At 39.0% G+C, this 18,737-nt stretch overlaps 1 protein-coding gene across 1 annotated transcript; it reads left to right on the top strand.

The window, feature by feature from the left end:
• Positions 1-10,804: 10,804 nt before the first annotated feature.
• On the top strand, positions 10,805-15,822 carry LOC135701654 (uncharacterized). Its single transcript, XM_065222503.1, has 4 exons — positions 10,805-11,356; positions 13,991-14,080; positions 14,142-14,294; positions 15,769-15,822. The coding sequence occupies exons 1-4, from the start codon at positions 10,805-10,807 to the stop codon at positions 15,820-15,822; spliced, it is 849 nt and encodes a 282-aa protein (XP_065078575.1).
• The last annotated feature ends 2,915 nt before the right edge of the window (positions 15,823-18,737 follow it).

The following is an 18,737-nucleotide window of genomic DNA, read 5'->3' as shown; positions in this document are numbered from 1 at the left end:
CGAGTTTCAATTCCGTCCTAACACATTGAAACGCAATTAGATTTTCTTCGTCCTACGGATAAACGTAGAAAAAGAGGATTCGCTAGGAGCGCTTCGTTTGTTTTTTTCGCGTACATATTCATACAATGCGCTCTAATATGATTTATGTTGTAGCTAATGAACTAATCGCCCATTTCCGTTCTATCGAGCAGAAATCATCAATAATATCAATGATTTCACCATGCACAAAACATTCATACGTTTGATCCGACCCGTTAGTTTATAAGCCACAACACAAAGCATATTACAACGCATTGTATGAATACCTATTTACACTCATTGTTCTCAAAACAAAAGAAGCGCTCCTAGCGAATCCACTTTTTCTACCATCATCCTTAGGACGAAGAAAATCTAATGGCGTTTCAATGCTTTAGGATGGAATCGAAACTCGTAGGACGAATTTAGAATGAAGAAGCAGTGTTAGATTTTTAATAATATCTTAACATTGATTGACTCTTTATCAAATCCAACGGTTCGTATGGAAAGGTGAATAAATTTAGAAGTTATCTTTGATGAAAACATTCCATGTTTTGGTCAAACCCTTTCAAAAAAGAGAGGTAAAGTGCGAGATGTGCTTAGTAGGACGGAAATTAGATCAAAACCCTCACTTCGCCAGTTGCCAACTGTACTAGCAATGCCAACAGTCTTCTCTGACGTTTGTAAATTGCACAAGTTTAGTGCAGAACTTTGGGAAAATTCAAAGGTTTTCTTGTACTAACACTAATTTATTTATTTATTTATTTATTTCGTCAACCAACGTAGACTAATCCATATTCGAATACAGTTTTGTTTTTTTGAATTTATTTATTTATTTCTTCAACTTTGGACAAAAGGTTAAAATTATAATTTTGTCTTTAATAAAAATTAAGCAGTGTCAGATTTCCTATTTTTTATGAGTTATATTGCCTTATGGAGTAAAAATATTGTTTTAGTTTATGCCGAGACATTGTAAAGTCAATGGTTTCGCAGTATTGATTGTAAGAGGTCATCATGCGGTTTAATGGCCCATATTTTGCATAATTTGTGCGATGATGTTTTATGGCAAATAAATTTCGATTTCGGAGTTGCCGAGTAGGTGCATGGAAATTGAATTTTGATAAAAGTTCTGTGGAGTCAATGCGCTGCGAAACGATATCGTTTACAAATGAAACCATTGCATATTCACGACGCTCTTTAAATTTTTGTATGTTTATAAGCATGCAGCGTGCTTCATATGATGGAAGAGGAAATGATGTCCAACCTTATTTACGAAGAGCGTATAATAGAAATTGTTTTTGTACGGATTCTAATCTTTCTTCGTGCGTGATTGAAAAAGGAGACCATACAATGCTGCAATATTCCAGTATTGACCTCACATAGGCAATATATACCTAGTGTTTTAATTGTGTATGGGTCCTGAAAGTTATAGCAAAAGCGCTTGATAAAGCCTAGCATGTTATTTGCTCTGTGAATAATTGTGTTGTAATGATCTATGAAAGTTAGTTTAGAGTCTAAGATAATTTCTAAATCCCTCACTCTTTCACATTTTTCTACATTTTGATTTCCTAGTGCAATTGAAATATTTGAAGTTGTTCTTTTCCTGCTAAATGATATTAAGTTGTATTTATTTACATTCAATTCTAGTAAACTTTTTTTGCACCATATGTAGAATATGCGTATTTCATTCCGGGATATATTGATGTCTTTTTCATTTCTTATTTCCAAAAAGAGCTTCATGTCGTCGGCATAAATAAGCAATTTAAGTTTTTTGAGAATGAAAGAAATGTCGTTTACGTATAGAATAAAAAGAAGAGGTCCCAAATGAGAGCCTTGGGGGACGCCTGAAGTGACTTGAATTGGACTCGATTTCTTTCCGTTGAATTTAATTATTTGTTGGCGGTTAGTTAAATATGATTCACCCCGAGTTCTGCACTAATATTCGTGCATATCACAAACGTCAGAAAGGTCTATATAACGAAAAAAAAAACAGAAGTTTTAAATGTCAATAATGCAGATTTTTTAGTTACTTAACCAAAACAAAAATTTGCCCGTGGGACGTTCGTCACAATCACGTTTTTAAAAATAGTGCTGGTGTGCTTCGTAGTGTGAGAATATACGTAAAAAAACGCTGTGCTCTGATACGAAAACGTTGGAATGCATGTAATCGTATTGAAAAAAGATTTAAGACCGTAAATGAACGATGGGTTACAGAAGAAGTTCCATTTGGAGAAAACATTCCAACACTTGCAGGTATGTAAATTAAAACAACCAACTAAGGGACCATCCACAAATGACGCAGCATTTTAGGAGGGAGGGGATATGACGCTAACAATGATTGATGGCAAGGTGTGTAATGCACTTACTAAAACTAAGTCTGCACAGAGGTGTTATGTCTCTGGTGCTCTGCCGAAAGACATGAATGATTTGGATAACGTTATGCACAGACAAGTCGATGAACGTTGCTTAGAATTTGAAATGGACTCTGCATGCTTATATAAGATTATTTAAGTGGTAGTTTCATCAGCAGGGCAAACTTTTAAACGCACAGTTTCATGGATTGCCACATGCTAACATTTATTTGATTGCCACATGCATTTAGTTTATTTGACATTATTGTTTATAACGAAATACAATTTTACTTACAGCTTCGATGTTTTCTGGTTATGGAAAAGCAATCGTTCCATTTAAAATTCAAGCATTTTCAGTCTACCTGTGCTGTCTATTGTTTTCACTGTTCCTATGTGATAAGCCAGTTGACAGTACTAGTAAACAACAGAAAACACCGAAACATACATTTAAACTCCGAAACGTAGTCAAGGGGTACATCGATTGGCTTCTTACGCAACACTCCCCCAGGTGCGCAATTTTTGAATTGATAAAGCGAAAAACCATCCTCACTGCGTCCTAGCAAGAAGTACGGTCGACTTGTTTCGCGCTCCGTTGTTTTGGAAGTTTTCTCGGTATTCGCTTGATATAAATTATCAGTTTTTTCTCACTAAGTGACTCCTGGCATAGTTCCCGGTAAATTGATCGAAAAGTGAGTTTTTTTGTAGTAGAAAGTGTCATTTTCGGAACGATTAATCCGTGCTATTGGTAATTCGCAAACCAATTTGGGCATCATCGTTGCGTGGTCACGCATACGCGCTCACGCATACCCGCTTACGTATCATCATCATCGAGTGTGAGCACCCGTTTCTACATCTACATCGTTCATCAATCATCGTGCGCCTGTGTGTGCTGAGTACCGAGCCTCGATCAAGTGCACCACAACGAAGGTCATCCACGCAGCGCGTCTCTTCCAGCCATCTGTGTAAACGCCTACACATATAACGCTCGGTGGTAGAAGTATAGAATTATCAGATAAGTTTTTGTTTTTTTTTTGTTTCTTTTCCTCCTCCATTAGTTAAATTTTCATTTTGTATTTCTGTGTTTGTAGTGTTTTCTATGTATTGTGTCTGTGCGTTCAGTGGGAGAGCGTTTTGCGCTCCCACTAGTTGAACAAAATGGATGTTTTGTCAGAAGACGACATGGATGACCATTCATCTCAGAATAATGATGATGTCATCCCTGGTTCGTCGTCTCAGTCTGTCAATGGGCAGGATGAGAAAAGCACCAGATTGCGGGCCTACCCGAATGACTCGACGAAACAAACCCTTGAATGTTGTTCAGATATCTGATGATTCTCTGCCGTGACCGAAATAACGAAGGTTAGGCACAACAAACTTCGTGTGACCGTCGCTAACCTGAAACAGGCCAATGAAATTGCTGTTTCCCAGTTTTTCACACTGGAATATAGGGTGTACATTCCAGCTTCTGATGTGGAGATCGAAGGCGTGGTCACTGAGGCGAGCCTGAACCCCGAGATACTGGAGAAGCAAGCGGTTGGCCGATTCAAGAACCCCTTGCTTCCTCCGGTAAAGATACTGGCCGTTCATAGAATGAAGTCAGTATCGCTCAGCGAGGGTAAAAAGAGTTTTACCCCCACAGACTCGTTTCGGGTGACCTTTTCTGGATCTGCCCTTCCTCAATACATCGAGCTGGGAAAACTTCGTCTTCCTGTGCGGTTGTTTGTACCTCGGGTCATGAACTGCCAGAATTGTAAGCGGTTGGGACATACGGCCTCCCACTGCGGCAACAAGGCACGCTGCTCCACATGCGGGGAGAAGCATGAGGATGGCGCCTGCGCAGCTACTGCACCAAAATGCGTGTACTGCAATGGAACTCCTCCTCATGCTCTCTCGTCGTGCCCGGCGTACAAACAGCTCGGGGACAAAATGAAACGCTCCCTTAAGGAACGTTTAAGGCGGTCTTTTGCAGAAATGCTTAAGACAGCCAAGCCATCGACCAACGAAACAAATCCCTTCGCTCTTTTGTCAGATGACGAGACTGACTCTGATTTGGCTGAGGAGGGAACTTCTTTCAGTTTTCCGGAAGGTTCTGCACGGAAACGAAAGCGCATCCGTTCGCGGATTGTTGCAAATAAAGGACCCCAAATCAGCTTGCCCAAATCAAGGAGTGGTGGAAAAAAGGAGACTTCTACTCCTCCTTGATTCCGCAGAACTGATTATACCCAGGATTTTCCACCTCTTCCGGGGACATCCAAAACCCCTGATGCCCCAATTTTAAGAACAGAAACCCCTTCTTCATCTGGGCTGTTCTCATTTGATGACATTGTGGACGGTATTCTCAAATACCTCAACGTTTCTGATCCTCTGAAAAGCATTGTCCTCACATTGCTTCCGACTGTGAAATCCTTCTTGAAGCAATTGACTTCAAAATGGCCCCTTCTTGCAGCTATCATCTCCTTCGATGGATAATTTTCCAAACGAGGTCGGGGATTTGATCACTGTTCTACAGTGGAATTGTCGAAGTCTTATTCCGAAATTAGATTCGTTCAAGTATTTAGTCCATAACAATAATTGCGATGCATTTGCCCTCTGTGAAACATGGCTCTCTTCAGAAATTGATCTCCCTTTTTTTGATTTTAACATTATTCGATTGGATCGTGAGGATTCACGTGGAGGAGGGGTACTTTTGGGGATCAAAAAGTGCCATTCCTTCTATAGAGTGAATCTTCCCGAATTCCCCGGTATTGAAGTTGTCGCATGTCAGGCTACCATTAAAGGTAAGAGCCTTTGTATTGCTTCTGTATATATTGCTCCTAGAGTCTCTGTTAATCGCAAAATACTTTTCGACATATGTGCGGTACTTCCCGCTCCATGGTTGATCATGGGAGATTTTAACTCCCACGGTACAAGCTGGGGGGAGCTGTACGATGATAACCGTTCTACTTTGATTTATGATCTCTGCGACAACTTCAACATGACAATCCTTAACAATGGAGAAGTAACACGTTTGGCTGGTCCATCCTCGAATGGTAGCAGATTAGACCTCACCTGTTGCTCCAATTCACTATCGTTGGATTGCACTTGGCATGTAATCCAGGATCCGCACGGTAGTGATCATCTGCCGATCAAAATTTCGATTGACAGTGGGTTCAACTCGTCAGAATCCGTTAACGTCGCGTATGATCTAACCCGTAACATCGATTGGACTAAGTTCCAATCCGCGATAGACGATACAGCATCGTCAGTGGAAGAGCTTCCGCCGTTGGAGGAATATAATTTCCTCTCTAATCTCATCGTCGACAGCGCACTTCAAGCTCAAACACGACCGGTGCCGCGATCGTCTATTCGTAAGAAAACACCATCGCTCTGGTGGGATCAACAATGCACGGAGGTTTACCGTAAAAAGTCCGACGCGTTTAAACTTTTTCGGAAACGCGGAACACGCGAGCATTTCGACGCATACACATCTCTTGAACGCGAACTCAAGAGCCTCATCAAGGCCAAAAAACGGGGTTACTGGCGGCAGTTTGTAGACGGATTGTCGCGCGAAACGTCTATAAATACGCTTTGGAGTACGGCGCGAAGAATGCGTAACCGGTCTACTAACAACGAAAGCGAGGAATGCTCGGATCAATGGATTCTTAAATTCGCGCGAAAAGTGTGTCCGGATTCCGTGCCGTCGCAGTTGATTCCTCGCGAAACCGCAAATTCGGTAGACGAAATCAGTCAGCCTTTTTCAATGGTGGAACTTTCACTCGCTCTCCTTTCGTGTGGCAATTCTGCCCCGGGATCTGATAGAATCAAGTTCAACTTGCTGAAAAACCTCCCAGACGTCGCTAAGAGGCGCATGTTGAACTTGTACAATCAGTTCTTGGAGCTCAATATTGTTCCCGACGATTGGAGACGAGTAAGAGTGATAGTCATTAAAAAGCCTGATAAACCCGCGTCGGATCACAATTCGTATCGGCCCATCGCGATGCTGTCGTGTATTCGGAAATTGATGGAGAAAATGATCCTTTTTCGCCTCGACAAATGGGTTGAGACGAACCACCTTCTTTCAGATACTCAATTTGGTTTCCGTAGGGGTAAGGGAACGAACGACTGTCTCGCGTTGCTTTCCTCGGAAATTCAGTTGGCTTTTGTTAAGAAAGAGCAAATGGCTTCTGTGTTCTTGGATATCAAGGGGGCTTTTGATTCAGTATCCGTTGAAGTTCTTTCAGAGAAACTCCACGCTTGTGGATTGTCTCCATTAATGAATAATTTTTTGTACAATTTGCTGTCAGAAAAACATATGAGCTTTTCTCATGGAAACTCTACAGCTTTTCGATTTAGCTACATGGGTCTCCCCCAAGGCTCATGTTTAAGCCCCCTTTTGTACAATTTCTACGTTAGAGAAATTGATGTCTGTCTTAGTGACAATTGCACGTTGAGACAACTTGCAGATGACGGCGTAGTGTCTATCACAGGGCCAAAAGAGGTTGACCTGCAAGGACCCTTACAGGATACCTTGGACAATTTGTCTACTTGGGCTATTCAGCTAGGTATCGAATTCTCCACGGAGAAAACTGAGTTGGTCGTTTTTTCTAGGAAGCATAGCCCAGCACAACCAAAGCTTCAACTTTTGGGTAAACCGATCACTCATTCCATGTCTTTTAAATATCTCGGGGTCTGGTTCGATTCCAAATGCACCTGGAGATCCCACATTGAGTATCTGAGACGAAAATGCCAACTAAGGATCAATTTCCTTCGATCAATTACCGGAACGTGGTGGGAGCCCATCCACAAGATCTTCTGACGTTGTACCGGACAACGATTTTATCGGTTTTAGAGTACGGTAGTTTTTGCTTCCAGTCGGCAGCTAAAACGCACATCATCAAGCTGGAACGGATCCAGTATCGTTGTCTTCGTATCGCGTTAGGATGCATGCACTCGACTCATACTATGAGTCTCGAAGTGCTGGCGGGCATGTTGCCACTATCCGTCCGTTTTTCAGAGTTATCTCTGAGGCTCCTCACCCGTTGCGAAGTAATGAACCCACTGGTGATTGCAAATTTTGAGAAGCTTCTGGAGCTAAATCCTCAAACATGTTTTATGACTTTGTACTACCTATATTTAACACAGGATGTCAGCCCTTCAAGAAATATTCCCAATCGTGTAATCTTCTCCGATTTCGGCAATTCAGTGAATTTTGATTTATCTATGACGCAGGAAATCCGCGGAATTCCAGAGCATCATCGTCCTATGATTGCTCCGTCATTATACGCTGCAAAGTTTGGCCATGTTGATTCTGCAAGAACGTTTTTCACAGATGGATCTCTAATAGAGGAGTCCGCTGGTTTTGGTGTATTTAATGAATTTCATAGCGCCTCTCGAAAACTTGAAGCTCCTTGTTCTGTGTATGTGGCTGAACTGGCAGCAATTCACTACACTTTGGAAACTATTGCTTCACTTCTTCCAGACCACTACTTTATTTTTACGGATAGTATCAGTTCTGTCGAGGCTATCCGTTCCATTAGGCCGGTAAAGCACTTCTCGTATTTTCTCTTGAAAATACGAGAACTGCTTAGTGCTTTATCCGTGCGCTCTTTCATCATCACCTTCGCGTGGGTCCCTTCGCATTGCTCAATTTTGGGCAATGAGAAGGCGGATTCACTTGCGAAGGTGGGCGCTATGGAAGGCGACATTTATGATCGACAGATCGCCTATAGTGAATTTTTCTCTATTTATCGTCAGCAGTCGCTCGTTAGCTGGCAACATCAATGGAGTGAAGGGAGCTTGGGACGATGGCTACATTCAATTATCCCTAAGGTGTCGAAGTTTGCATGGTTCAAAGGGTTGGACTTGAGTCGAGACTTCATACGCGTGATGTCTCGTCTCATGTCCAATCACTATTGTCTAAACGCTCACTTGTTCCGTGTGGGGTTGGGAGACAGCAATCTCTGTGAATGTGGACAAGGTTACCAGGACGCTGATCACATCCTTTGGTCTTGTGCGGAGTATCGTGGAGTCAGATCACATTTTTATGATTCCCTCCGGGCTCGAGGTAGACAACCTAATGTTCCAGTTCGAGATATTTTGGCTAGACGCGATCTGGAGTTTATGAAACTCATATATGTTTACTTTAAGGATATTAACCTTAGATTGTAAGTTTGATTAACCTTGTGCTTAGTTTGTATTTTGTACGTGTGGGTTTTTTTTTTCAATGTTTGTTTTCAAGATGAATAGAAATAATTTCATGCTTTAGGATTAATTAAATAGTTGTATCGTAAACCACATTTCAAACCTCCTTCTTCCCTTTTCCCATCCAAAAAATTGTAAATCTCCACTAACCTCGAGACAACCGCGAGTACTCGGTCCAGTTCCTTTAACTTTAAATTTAAGACAGTAATAATGTATAACGCAAAGGATAACTCGGCTCTGTAAAGTTTATTCGATTGAGCCTGTACAAATAAAGTAATTATGAAAGAAAAAAAAGCGAAAAACATATTAAAAATGATCCATAAAACGATAAACAATGAACTTTATGCTAACGAAATTGTTCTTTAGAAAATTACGTAAAAAATAAAAGAATAGTCCTCAAATTAGACACATACTTTTCGTGTTTTGGACACTAAATTATCAATTTTGATCCATAAATATATAACAATGCCCCAGTGCTGACCAATGGAATTAATCATTAACCCGACTTTGTTACATGCGGCATATAATATGTGACATGACAAGTGACAATTGAACAAAAATCACGATGAGTTTTCAGGTTCAAAAGTTCATTGATTTCTATTGTGATGTAATTCATTGTTGTTAGTGTTGTTTTTGTATCAGTGGATAGGAAACTAAGAAAACCTGCATAAGCATGATATCAGTTGACGTTTGAGCGGTTTTCATAAGTTTTAAACTGGAATGAATTAATGGCGTTGTGAGTGTGAATTCATGAAAATGCATAAGAATCTCAAGCGTGAGATTTGCTTGCCAGATTTGCATGCGAGTTTATTTTTTTCGGGGGAGGAAAATAAATTAGATTGAAGCAAGATTTACCGAAAACTGCATATAACATGTGACATGTAACATCTCAAGTAACATTGTATATTTTTATTTTTAAGCATTCTACAAGTCTAAAATCATGATCTACAGAACCCTCATGAAACGATTTTTACTCTTGGAATGTGAGATGGGGGCTGTGTCATTTCGCCTGCGTGCAGAATTGCCATCATTTGTCGAGCCAGTATTTCCATGGTGCACGTCAATAATTAATCCAGTATCCTAATAGTAAGTAAATCCACGCTTTATTTCAGCTTCTCTCATTTCAATGTGTGCCTTCACAGCTTTTGTTTTATGCCAGCATTTGGCTTCCAAGCAAAAGCTTACATGTACTGCAGAATGATCAGTGCTCTTTGTTGTTGTTGTTGTTGTTGTTGTTTTCAACATTTATGTTCATGAGTAAGGAATAATGAACATAAAATGTTCGTTTTGATTCAACCAGGCCCTGTCGAATTTTCGCCTGTGCCTGAACTCAAATTCCTCGGTGCACTCGTCCATAGGTCTTGTCCATCTGAACAAGTTTATTGAAAATAGAAATCATTTATGCAACATTGCATTCCAACAGTTTCTGTTTTCAGAAGTCTTTAAAAGCTCATACACGTGGTTTTAACCAGCACGTGTTTTTATAAGTCACACGTGTCGTGGTCAAAAACAATCGCCAACTATCGCTTTCTTCAATTTTATGCCGCAAAGATCAAAGGAATACAATCTCGACTTTTGCTATGTTTTTCAAGCCACCATTGAAGCCAAGAGGTGGTCAGCAGGGGTTCACTGTATAGAGGCTGCAGTTCTTTATAAGTGTGCTAAACAACACGAATCGAACTTAATAATTTAATATTTTCGTAATTTAGATTGCACGACACGTGCATTCCAACTTACCTTAGAAAGATTCTATATAAAAAAAAGGTCTTCATGGATCAACTTGTTTGAACGAGTATATAACTTGTAGCACTTGTAATTCAGATCATCAGTTAACGTTTTGAAACGTAATCTAAAACAATCAAAATGAATTTTATTGAAAAACTACAAAAGTATCGTGGTTTTCGACTTGACTACCCGGGCGCAGATATTGCCTATCGAAATACGGTCGAACGCATTGATTATCTCAGTGATTTTATGGGAATTAATTTATCTCGACGAAACTATCATGTTTTCAATTCAATATTTCTCTGGGGTGTTTGCTCGCTATTCATTTATGTTTATCTGGTGTTTGAATCTACTTATTATTACCGAAATGATATCGAACAGGCATTGTCGTGTATAACTACGTTTGGATTCTCGACTCAGGTAAATTAAAAATTATTTAATGTATTTCGAAATAATAAAACACTTTTAATCAGATGGCATCCAAAGTTTACTCATTTATCGGAAAACGAGCAAGGATAATTGAAATCCATGAAATGAATGTGAAATTTTTCAGTATGGATATAATACAAGACAACACCGTGAAGCAAGCGTTCAAACCAAGTGTCATGTTGAATAATGTGCTTCTCACACTCACCATTTACGGATACTGCGTGCTCGTTGGTATCATTGGACTCGCACCCATGGTTTATGGATTGATAACATCCAAGCAAGTTCTCTCGTTCGGTTTTGAGGCAATTCATTCCGATGCATGGTCAGCGTACATGGTCAATGGTTTATTCCAAGCCAACTGTGCTTATTATGTGGCAATACTTACAACCGTCACCGATGGGACATTTATCTCATACATTCTCACTGCCACTGGACAGATCGATGCTATCATAGGACTTCTGAATGAACTGGACGGTATGATGATGCTGAAGCCTGACGAGCAAGAAATCGACAATCAATTGCAGAAAATAATCAAGTTTCATCAACACCATCAACTCTTCATGAGACAAGTGGAAAATGAACTAAATTTATACTTTTTGATCTCAATAGCATCACTTTGTTTCAACATGTCGATTTCGTTGGCTGCTTTCGTATTGGTAAGTTATCAAAATGCCAATTTTGATGATGTTTTAAAGTGTGAATTACCATGAATATTTCAAGCGTAACTATTTAAATCAACGTATCTGCTTTTGTAATCAGTCACTTCAATCGACAATTTGTCTTTAACTGATAACTCACCTACGCAAACAAACACCATCATCAGGTAGGGGAGTTTTTCTACTACTAGTTGGTTTTGTTAGTTTCTGTGAGTGAGCTAGCAGTTGCCAAAACCATCGATTGAAGTGTTTGTTTACAAAACAGATACGTCGATTTGAATAGTTGCGCTTGATTTGTTTCATTGTTCACCATGGGCAATCATTAGAATTTGTGCTGAATGCGATAATTTTGATTCACAACTAATGGCTTATGCATTTCTCAGTATTTTCTTAATCTCAGTATTTGCGTGACTGCCCTGCTGACAGCATTCCAGGTGCCCTATTCTCGATATATTTCATCGACGGCATCTACCGCGTTAACGGTAGTCATCTCCCTTCGCATTGCTTCTAATCTAGTACATTCAAAGACCACGTGCTCCGATGATTCCTCCAAATTTCCATATTTCGGACAGAGGGGTGACCTTGCGTTTCCGAACCGATGTAGATACTGCCTTAAGGAACCGTGACCAGATATGAATTGCTTTAGGTGGAAGTTTACCTCTCCATGCTTTCTGTTTGACCAGCTCGAGATATTCGGTATCAGCATGTGAGTCCATCTACCGTTCTCCTCCGTGTCCCATTCATGATGCCACCTGGTCATCGACTCTACCATTTTCCGTATTCCTCTGATTTGCTTCAGCTTGTAGCACTCATTGTCGCAAGCGAAGCTAATAGGGATCATTTCGACGGTAACACATACGGCTTCCGACGAGATGCATCTGTACACGCTCACGACTTGCTTGGCTTTGAGCTTGGACGTACTGTTCAACTTCGCTGATGCCACGTCCAAGCCCAGATGAAGCGCCCATATTGATTTTGGCCAGTCGAAATTTTGGCCTTCCAACACTTGAAAATAGTGGTTTAGTTTCCGCTGTCACCAGATGAAGCGCCCAAAGTAGAGCTACTTTGTTGAAGATGCTAATTTCAAAAAAACAGACTAAAGTGGTAATTTTTATACGATAGATGGAGGAGATGGTAGGGGTAAAAATAGCTGCAATTTCCAAACCTACGACTGGATGCCTTCCTTCAAATAACAACTGAAGTGCGGTAAAAATTGGTACTTGAGCGGTCGGCGTTCATCTCTTTTTGCCAGTTGTGGCGGGGGGACACCCCTCACCATCCCTCTTCAAAGGGGGAGTTTGGTAAAGAGAGATGAAAAAACCGATTTGTACCTTGCTTAAAAGTTGTCCTAGCTCGCTATCTACTTATCTATATGCAATTTTCCCACTGCCATACTCTAACAAACTATCAACTCTATACTTTCATCTCCTCCATCTATCGTATAAAAATTACCACTTCAGTCTGTTATTTGAAATTAGCATCTTCAGCTACTTTGTTTTACTCGCGTGGTCTTTCTTTTTTCGTAAAATAATAGAAAGTAGTTCCGATGATTATTTATCCTGAGGTTGGAACTGCGCTCGTCCGCACCGAGCAAACCTCGAATAAAGTAACTCATCAGAACAACTGCCCGATTCTTTATTCTTCGAAACCTTTTATACATGAATTTTCTACTTAAACAATAGTTATTCTCCAGTATTTACATATAAAGCGAGACAGATAGATTTTCTCATGGAAAGTCGGTGTCTGCTTGTTTACAAGAATTGATGCTCCCGCGGTAGTAACGGTTATGTAAGATGTTTAATGTTTAATGTTTACTTTGAGCTTTCGCGAAGCACCGAGTTAAGCCAGCGCGCATCGCGAAAGACGCGGTAGCAACTGTTTATAAAACACTGACCCTGAAATGTGTGGTTTGTCACTGCTGCTGTTAAGTTGTGTATTTCCTCCGACCGTTGCGTTATTTTTGAAAGCATCCATCCAAAACTCACTCTTTTACAAAGGCTTTAAGCTGAACAACTCTTTACCTAGAGACTTAAGAGAAAAAATAGTGTAACCGTCTTTATAAGAAAATGTTTGTCATTTATGAAGGATAATATCATGTAGTGGAGCGTTGTAATAAGTGTAAATGTGACATTTTTAAGTCACTGGTGATGATGAAACCAAATGAAACAAACGTCTCGGGTCACATATGACATTGTATTACAGAAGCAACCGCGATCTGGGGCGCGGTAAAACCTTATATTTGACTTATATTTTTGGGGATAGGATCTATTCCAAAAGTAGTCCCAGTACCCAGATGGATCCTTGTTTTCAAAACTGGCAGCTGTAATTACATAGAGAATAAATAGACGATGCTTGGGACTAGCAGTCTTGTTTTTGATTAGACAAGTCGTTATTGTGCTATAATTTATTAAAAAAAATGTCTTAAACGCCATTTCAAAAAAGAGCCTTGGGTCAAAATTTTCAATTTCCAGCCCTAATTTGAATGATTTTGCACACCGAAAAATCATGCAGAATGTAATCAAAATCGGTGAGGGTTAAGTCTGATCGATTCGCCAGGTATTGTTTTTGAGAAGCTAACTAAAAATTCAACGTTCACAGTATAATTATGTAAGCATGATTATTCTTCGTCCTCAGATTGATTGGTACCTCGGCATCGTGGTTTTCTGCTTTGCGTCATCCCAGATATTCTACATGTGTTTCCTTGGGACTTACTATGATACAAAGGTAGGTACAATGTTTATTTTTATTGTAAAAATATAAATCATAAAAAGTCTGAAAATTGCAGAGTGAGATTCTCATAACGGAAATCGGACAACTCGATTGGTACAAGCTGTCACTGAAGAATCAAAAATCAATTAAATTCCTTCTTACTGTAACTCAAACCCCGATCACCTTGACGGCCATTTTGGAAGATCTGAATGTAGCTGCGTATTTGAAGGTAGGTAGCAGGAGTGCCCAGCTTAACGTGGACAAATATAAAAGTTTCTTTATATAGCGTCTACCTCATTATTTCGACATGACGTATGAATTATATGATGGCAATGCATTTTTTTTTTTTTCATTATGTTGAGATAGAGGGTGTTAACTGGTTAAGATGTACCAAATATGTACGCAAAATATTGTTTCAAAAAGCTTTGTCCAACTCACCAAAATTGTTTAATATCTTAAAATTAATAAAGCTTCGTTTGGGAAAAGGATTAAACCGTTGAAATCCCAATATGAAACATATTTTCAATTAGGTAACTGAATAAAGGAAATATTTCCGCACACTTCATTGGGCGCATGCTATGGTAGCACTTGTTTTGGGCCTATTCTACCCTATTGTTGTGAGCCTATAAATAAAACAGTCAGTTAATAGCAGTTGGGTTCTCACCCAATTACATTAGATGAACTTAGCGTTATTTGCTTTTCATAAGGAAAACTGGCTGAAGTAGACAATGTCAATGCTAGAGTTATTCAAGATTGCTTTCATGTCATTGACCACATCTTCCTGGACCTTATTAATGTATCATTGCGGACTGGACATGTCCCACACATTTGGAAGGAATCCTTAGTGATTGTAATAGTTTGTTGATACCAGAACAATCGAAATATGGGGAAAGTCATTCTTGTGAAACCACGTTGAATTTGGTATTAGTGAAGTGGAAAGATAACCTGTTGTTGTTGTGTTGAAATTGGCGTAATAAAAATAGGCTTTTTGACAATTTACATAGCAACATTTTTTTTTCAACATTTAGACAAGTAGAAGCAAAGTTAGAGTGATATAAGAGAATATTTAAATTCTTCCAAAATTTTAAATCATTGATGCGACCTCTGTTCATCAATTTTTTCACAGTTTAATATTTTGGCGTTATGAATCGAACTCAAGGGTTGCTTATCAGCAATTCATCATTTTTTTTTTCAAAATGCTGCACCCTAATGGGACAACCTAGTTTTGGCACTTTTCACAATATTTTCTAACCAAAACAAGTAACTTTTAGTGCACAGTGTAAAATGTCAATAGTTAACAATCTATTCTTATGGATATAAGTCATTTCTGACAAACATCCATTCGGGACTATTATGCGCATATGGGCAGTTCCTGCAAAGTTGCTTGAAATATAAAATGTAACTAACATCTTCAAAGTTTCTAAACTCTAAACATAAACTCTAAGCATAATCGCTTGCTGGGGAGTTGTACTCATAACAAATATCCATGTTTTTACTCTATTTCACGAATCAATCAATAAAAAATCTATTTAACCGTATTTATGATCAATGACATATATAGTTTTCATGAGCAAAAAATTTATTTATAATTATGTTTTGTGTAATTCTTTTGAAAATATTTTAATATACCGAAAACATTTATTTTAAATAACTATTGTTGCGCGACGAAAAAGCAGCCAAATAATGATTTTTTTTTGTTTTAGATACACAAAACTGTCTATTCAGGATTGATGTTGTTGTTGCGCGTTAAGGATTGAGATGGCTCATCATTTTGTAAACCCTTTCACAAGTGAAGCGTTCAACGATTAGATTTTTAGCAGTAAAGGTATATGGAATACCGTTTTAAGTGCCCTTAGAGTGGGTTGTGTCATTTCCCTTTAATTCGGTAATAATAGTTTATCTTTTGACAGTTACGCGTATTTCGTCAGTGGTTAAGTACACAAGTGTTGCCTGTGGCACTGATGCAGTGTAGGTTTTAATATTTTGCCCTAAAGTAGACTCCTAAGCTAAAAATAATCCCTCAGAATTGTTTACGCTTAAGCCGGTAAAAATAAAATTTTGTGTAATATTGGCATACTAGTGGTGATTGAATTTTGAAAAATATATTTTTATTTTTGTTTCTAGCCTGAGCTAAATAAAAATTAAGGTATTATTTCTACCACAAGCTTTGTGAGAAATGCGCAAAAATAATGTAAGCATTAATTTAAGTGAAATCAAATATACTATTTTAACAATATAGCCAACAAGCAAGCCTTTGTATCAGAAAAGACAACAAATATATTCTGTAAAGATTACGAGGGATGCTTCAAAGCTTCAACAGAGATTTAAATCAAAACTTGATCAAACAAATATTTTTGAGTTCCCATAAGTACCTACATGCACAAGCAATGTGCACAATTTTTTTCTTGATTGTATTCATTGTAATTAAATTATATTTCTCATGCGTAATTATTGCAACTCACCCTGACTGTAATCAAATGCATATTGGTTGTATTTTTTGATGTTAGGTGGTGTGTCGACAAAGAAGTTTCTGTCCCCTGTGTGATGTATGGAATATCGAAAAGTGAACCATATTGTTAATATTGTCGGTCAAGCCGGAAAACCCCACACACGACTTTCGTTTTACTCTCGTTCTGTACGTTAAACTTAACGTCGAACATAGTGCTAATTAAAGCGCATCATTGTACGAATACAGCGCACTATGTCCAACACTATGTTTAACGTATCTACAGAACAAGAGTAAAATCGATTATCGCATGTGGGGTTTTCCGGTTTCCGATAATAATATTATATTTGGTGAAATAATGATGGGCAATCCAAGTAATTAGTGAAAGCATTCTACTATGCATGATTGACAGCTGCCATATGTCTAGAATCAATAATAAAAATACAATTCTAAAAAGCTTCCTTACACATTTATTTTTTTCTACCGAGCTCGACCAAAGTGACATTTGTTTGCCGAGTCTCGGATAATGCTGAAATGTGCTGAAATGAAATGTTTGCTGAGATCTCAGTAAAACTGTTTTTTGCCGAGATTTGCACAGCGGTAGACAAAAACTAATGTCGTTTTTGGTTTTTAACCTGGGTCAGAGGCAATCCTGACTCTCAATAAACGAACGAAAATGGATCCGAGTTGGATCTGAAGTCGGGTCAGTATGAACACCGTCAGTGCAATCGTTCGAACTGTCAAAGTCAGACTAAAAAAATAGACGAAATCATAACAGCCCAGTTTTGTGCAGCACTTCAGAAGTTCAGTGTTTTTTTTTTTAATTATAAAATGATAGAAGCGGAAATCAATTTTCAGTGTTCACTCGGCTGTCGACAGAAGCAGACCACTCTCAATGTGTGTCACGCGATCGTCTGTTTACTCGGTAGCAACCTTTGTGTGGTCCTTCTCATTGTTCTTCATCAGCGGTTCTTTCAGCCGATGCGTCGTCGACTTTGCAAAGCAACCGTTTCGTGATGAATGTGTGAGTGCTGACCACGTTTTGCGTCCATTGCTACAATGGAAGCGCTCTGACCCTCGTTGGTGAATCTGCCATACAAGTAAACCACTGGAAGCGGCTCCCGTTTTGGTAGAGAAGACTTATTGGATAGCGGAAGAAAAATTGTTTATTGTTTTGTACCTTTTCACTATAGTTTTAAGATGTATAGTATAGTGCACAAGAACCCTCGGTTCTGTAAAGTTAATTCGGTTGAGCCTTATCAAATAAACTAATAATAGTAATAATAAGAAATCGATTTGGTGAACTATCCGCTTGTTCTGAATGAGGAAGGGAATGTGATACAACAAGATGGACTTGTATCTCTCAGATACATTGCAGGGAAATATTTGTTTCATATCGTTCTAATTGAAAAACACTGAAGCAGAAAATCCCCGATGTGAACGGTGGCGTGATTTTTTCAATGCTTTTCAAACAATAAAGCTGGTTTATTAACTGTGCGTAGTTTCAATCAATTATTACTATATAAAAACATGAAATTAATCCGAACGATTAGTCAGCGGGTCAATTGCGTTAGGCCCGATGCATACAAGCGGCAAATCATTGCATTTGAATACGAGTATTTCTAAACCGCAGCGGGACCGCTGCATGATTTTCCGCACGTGTGCATAGGGTCTTAGATGGACACCTTACTATTCGAGAGTTCTGCAATCTTATCTTTTCCAAAACAAAATTCATCCCGCTTTTTAAAAATAAGAAAAGCCTTTCCCCGTGTCTCGAAAGAATTATCCTAGAATTTATAATTAGTTTTTTTTTCAGATGGTAGTATCGTCGGAGTAAACTACACTGATGCTTCCGAATATGAAACTAAACAACAACTTGCAACTCCAAGAACAGAGGGTGACCTGGACAGATGAGCAAACTAAGTTTATGCTCGCTATGTACAAGAAGAACATGGACAAGGGTGGACCATTAAAGAAATTCAAAAATAAAAAACAACTGTGGTGCAAAATTAGCCAGAAGATTGAAGAGGCGCTGGGTGTCGAGTTCACTCCATTAAAGGTGGAGAACCGATGGAAAAATGTTCTGAAGCGGACGAGAATTTGCAGCCAAGAATAATAAGACGTCCGGGAGCACCATTATGCGGACAGCATTTGATGCTGAGATGGCGCAAATCACTGCGTTGGATAACTCGATTGAACCAGAAGGTCTAATGGCCCCAACAACTA

Source organism: Ochlerotatus camptorhynchus, unplaced genomic scaffold (genome assembly GCF_037179485.1).
Source record: "Ochlerotatus camptorhynchus isolate MF236.1 unplaced genomic scaffold, CSIRO-AGI_Acam_v1.1 ptg000171l, whole genome shotgun sequence".
NCBI classification, from domain to species: domain Eukaryota; kingdom Metazoa; phylum Arthropoda; class Insecta; order Diptera; family Culicidae; genus Ochlerotatus; species Ochlerotatus camptorhynchus.
This window is presented reverse-complemented; position numbering and strand designations above follow the sequence as displayed.

Excerpts from the sequence above, each read along its gene's own strand:
- LOC135701654 (XM_065222503.1), top strand. The coding sequence starts at position 10,805 with ATGAATGTGAAATTTTTCAGTATGGATATAATACAAGACAACACCGTG. Across the intron at positions 11,357-13,990 it reads CGTTGGCTGCTTTCGTATTG|ATTGATTGGTACCTCGGCAT; the intron begins GTAAGTTATCAA and ends CTTCGTCCTCAG. Across the intron at positions 14,081-14,141 it reads GGACTTACTATGATACAAAG|AGTGAGATTCTCATAACGGA; the intron begins GTAGGTACAATG and ends TGAAAATTGCAG.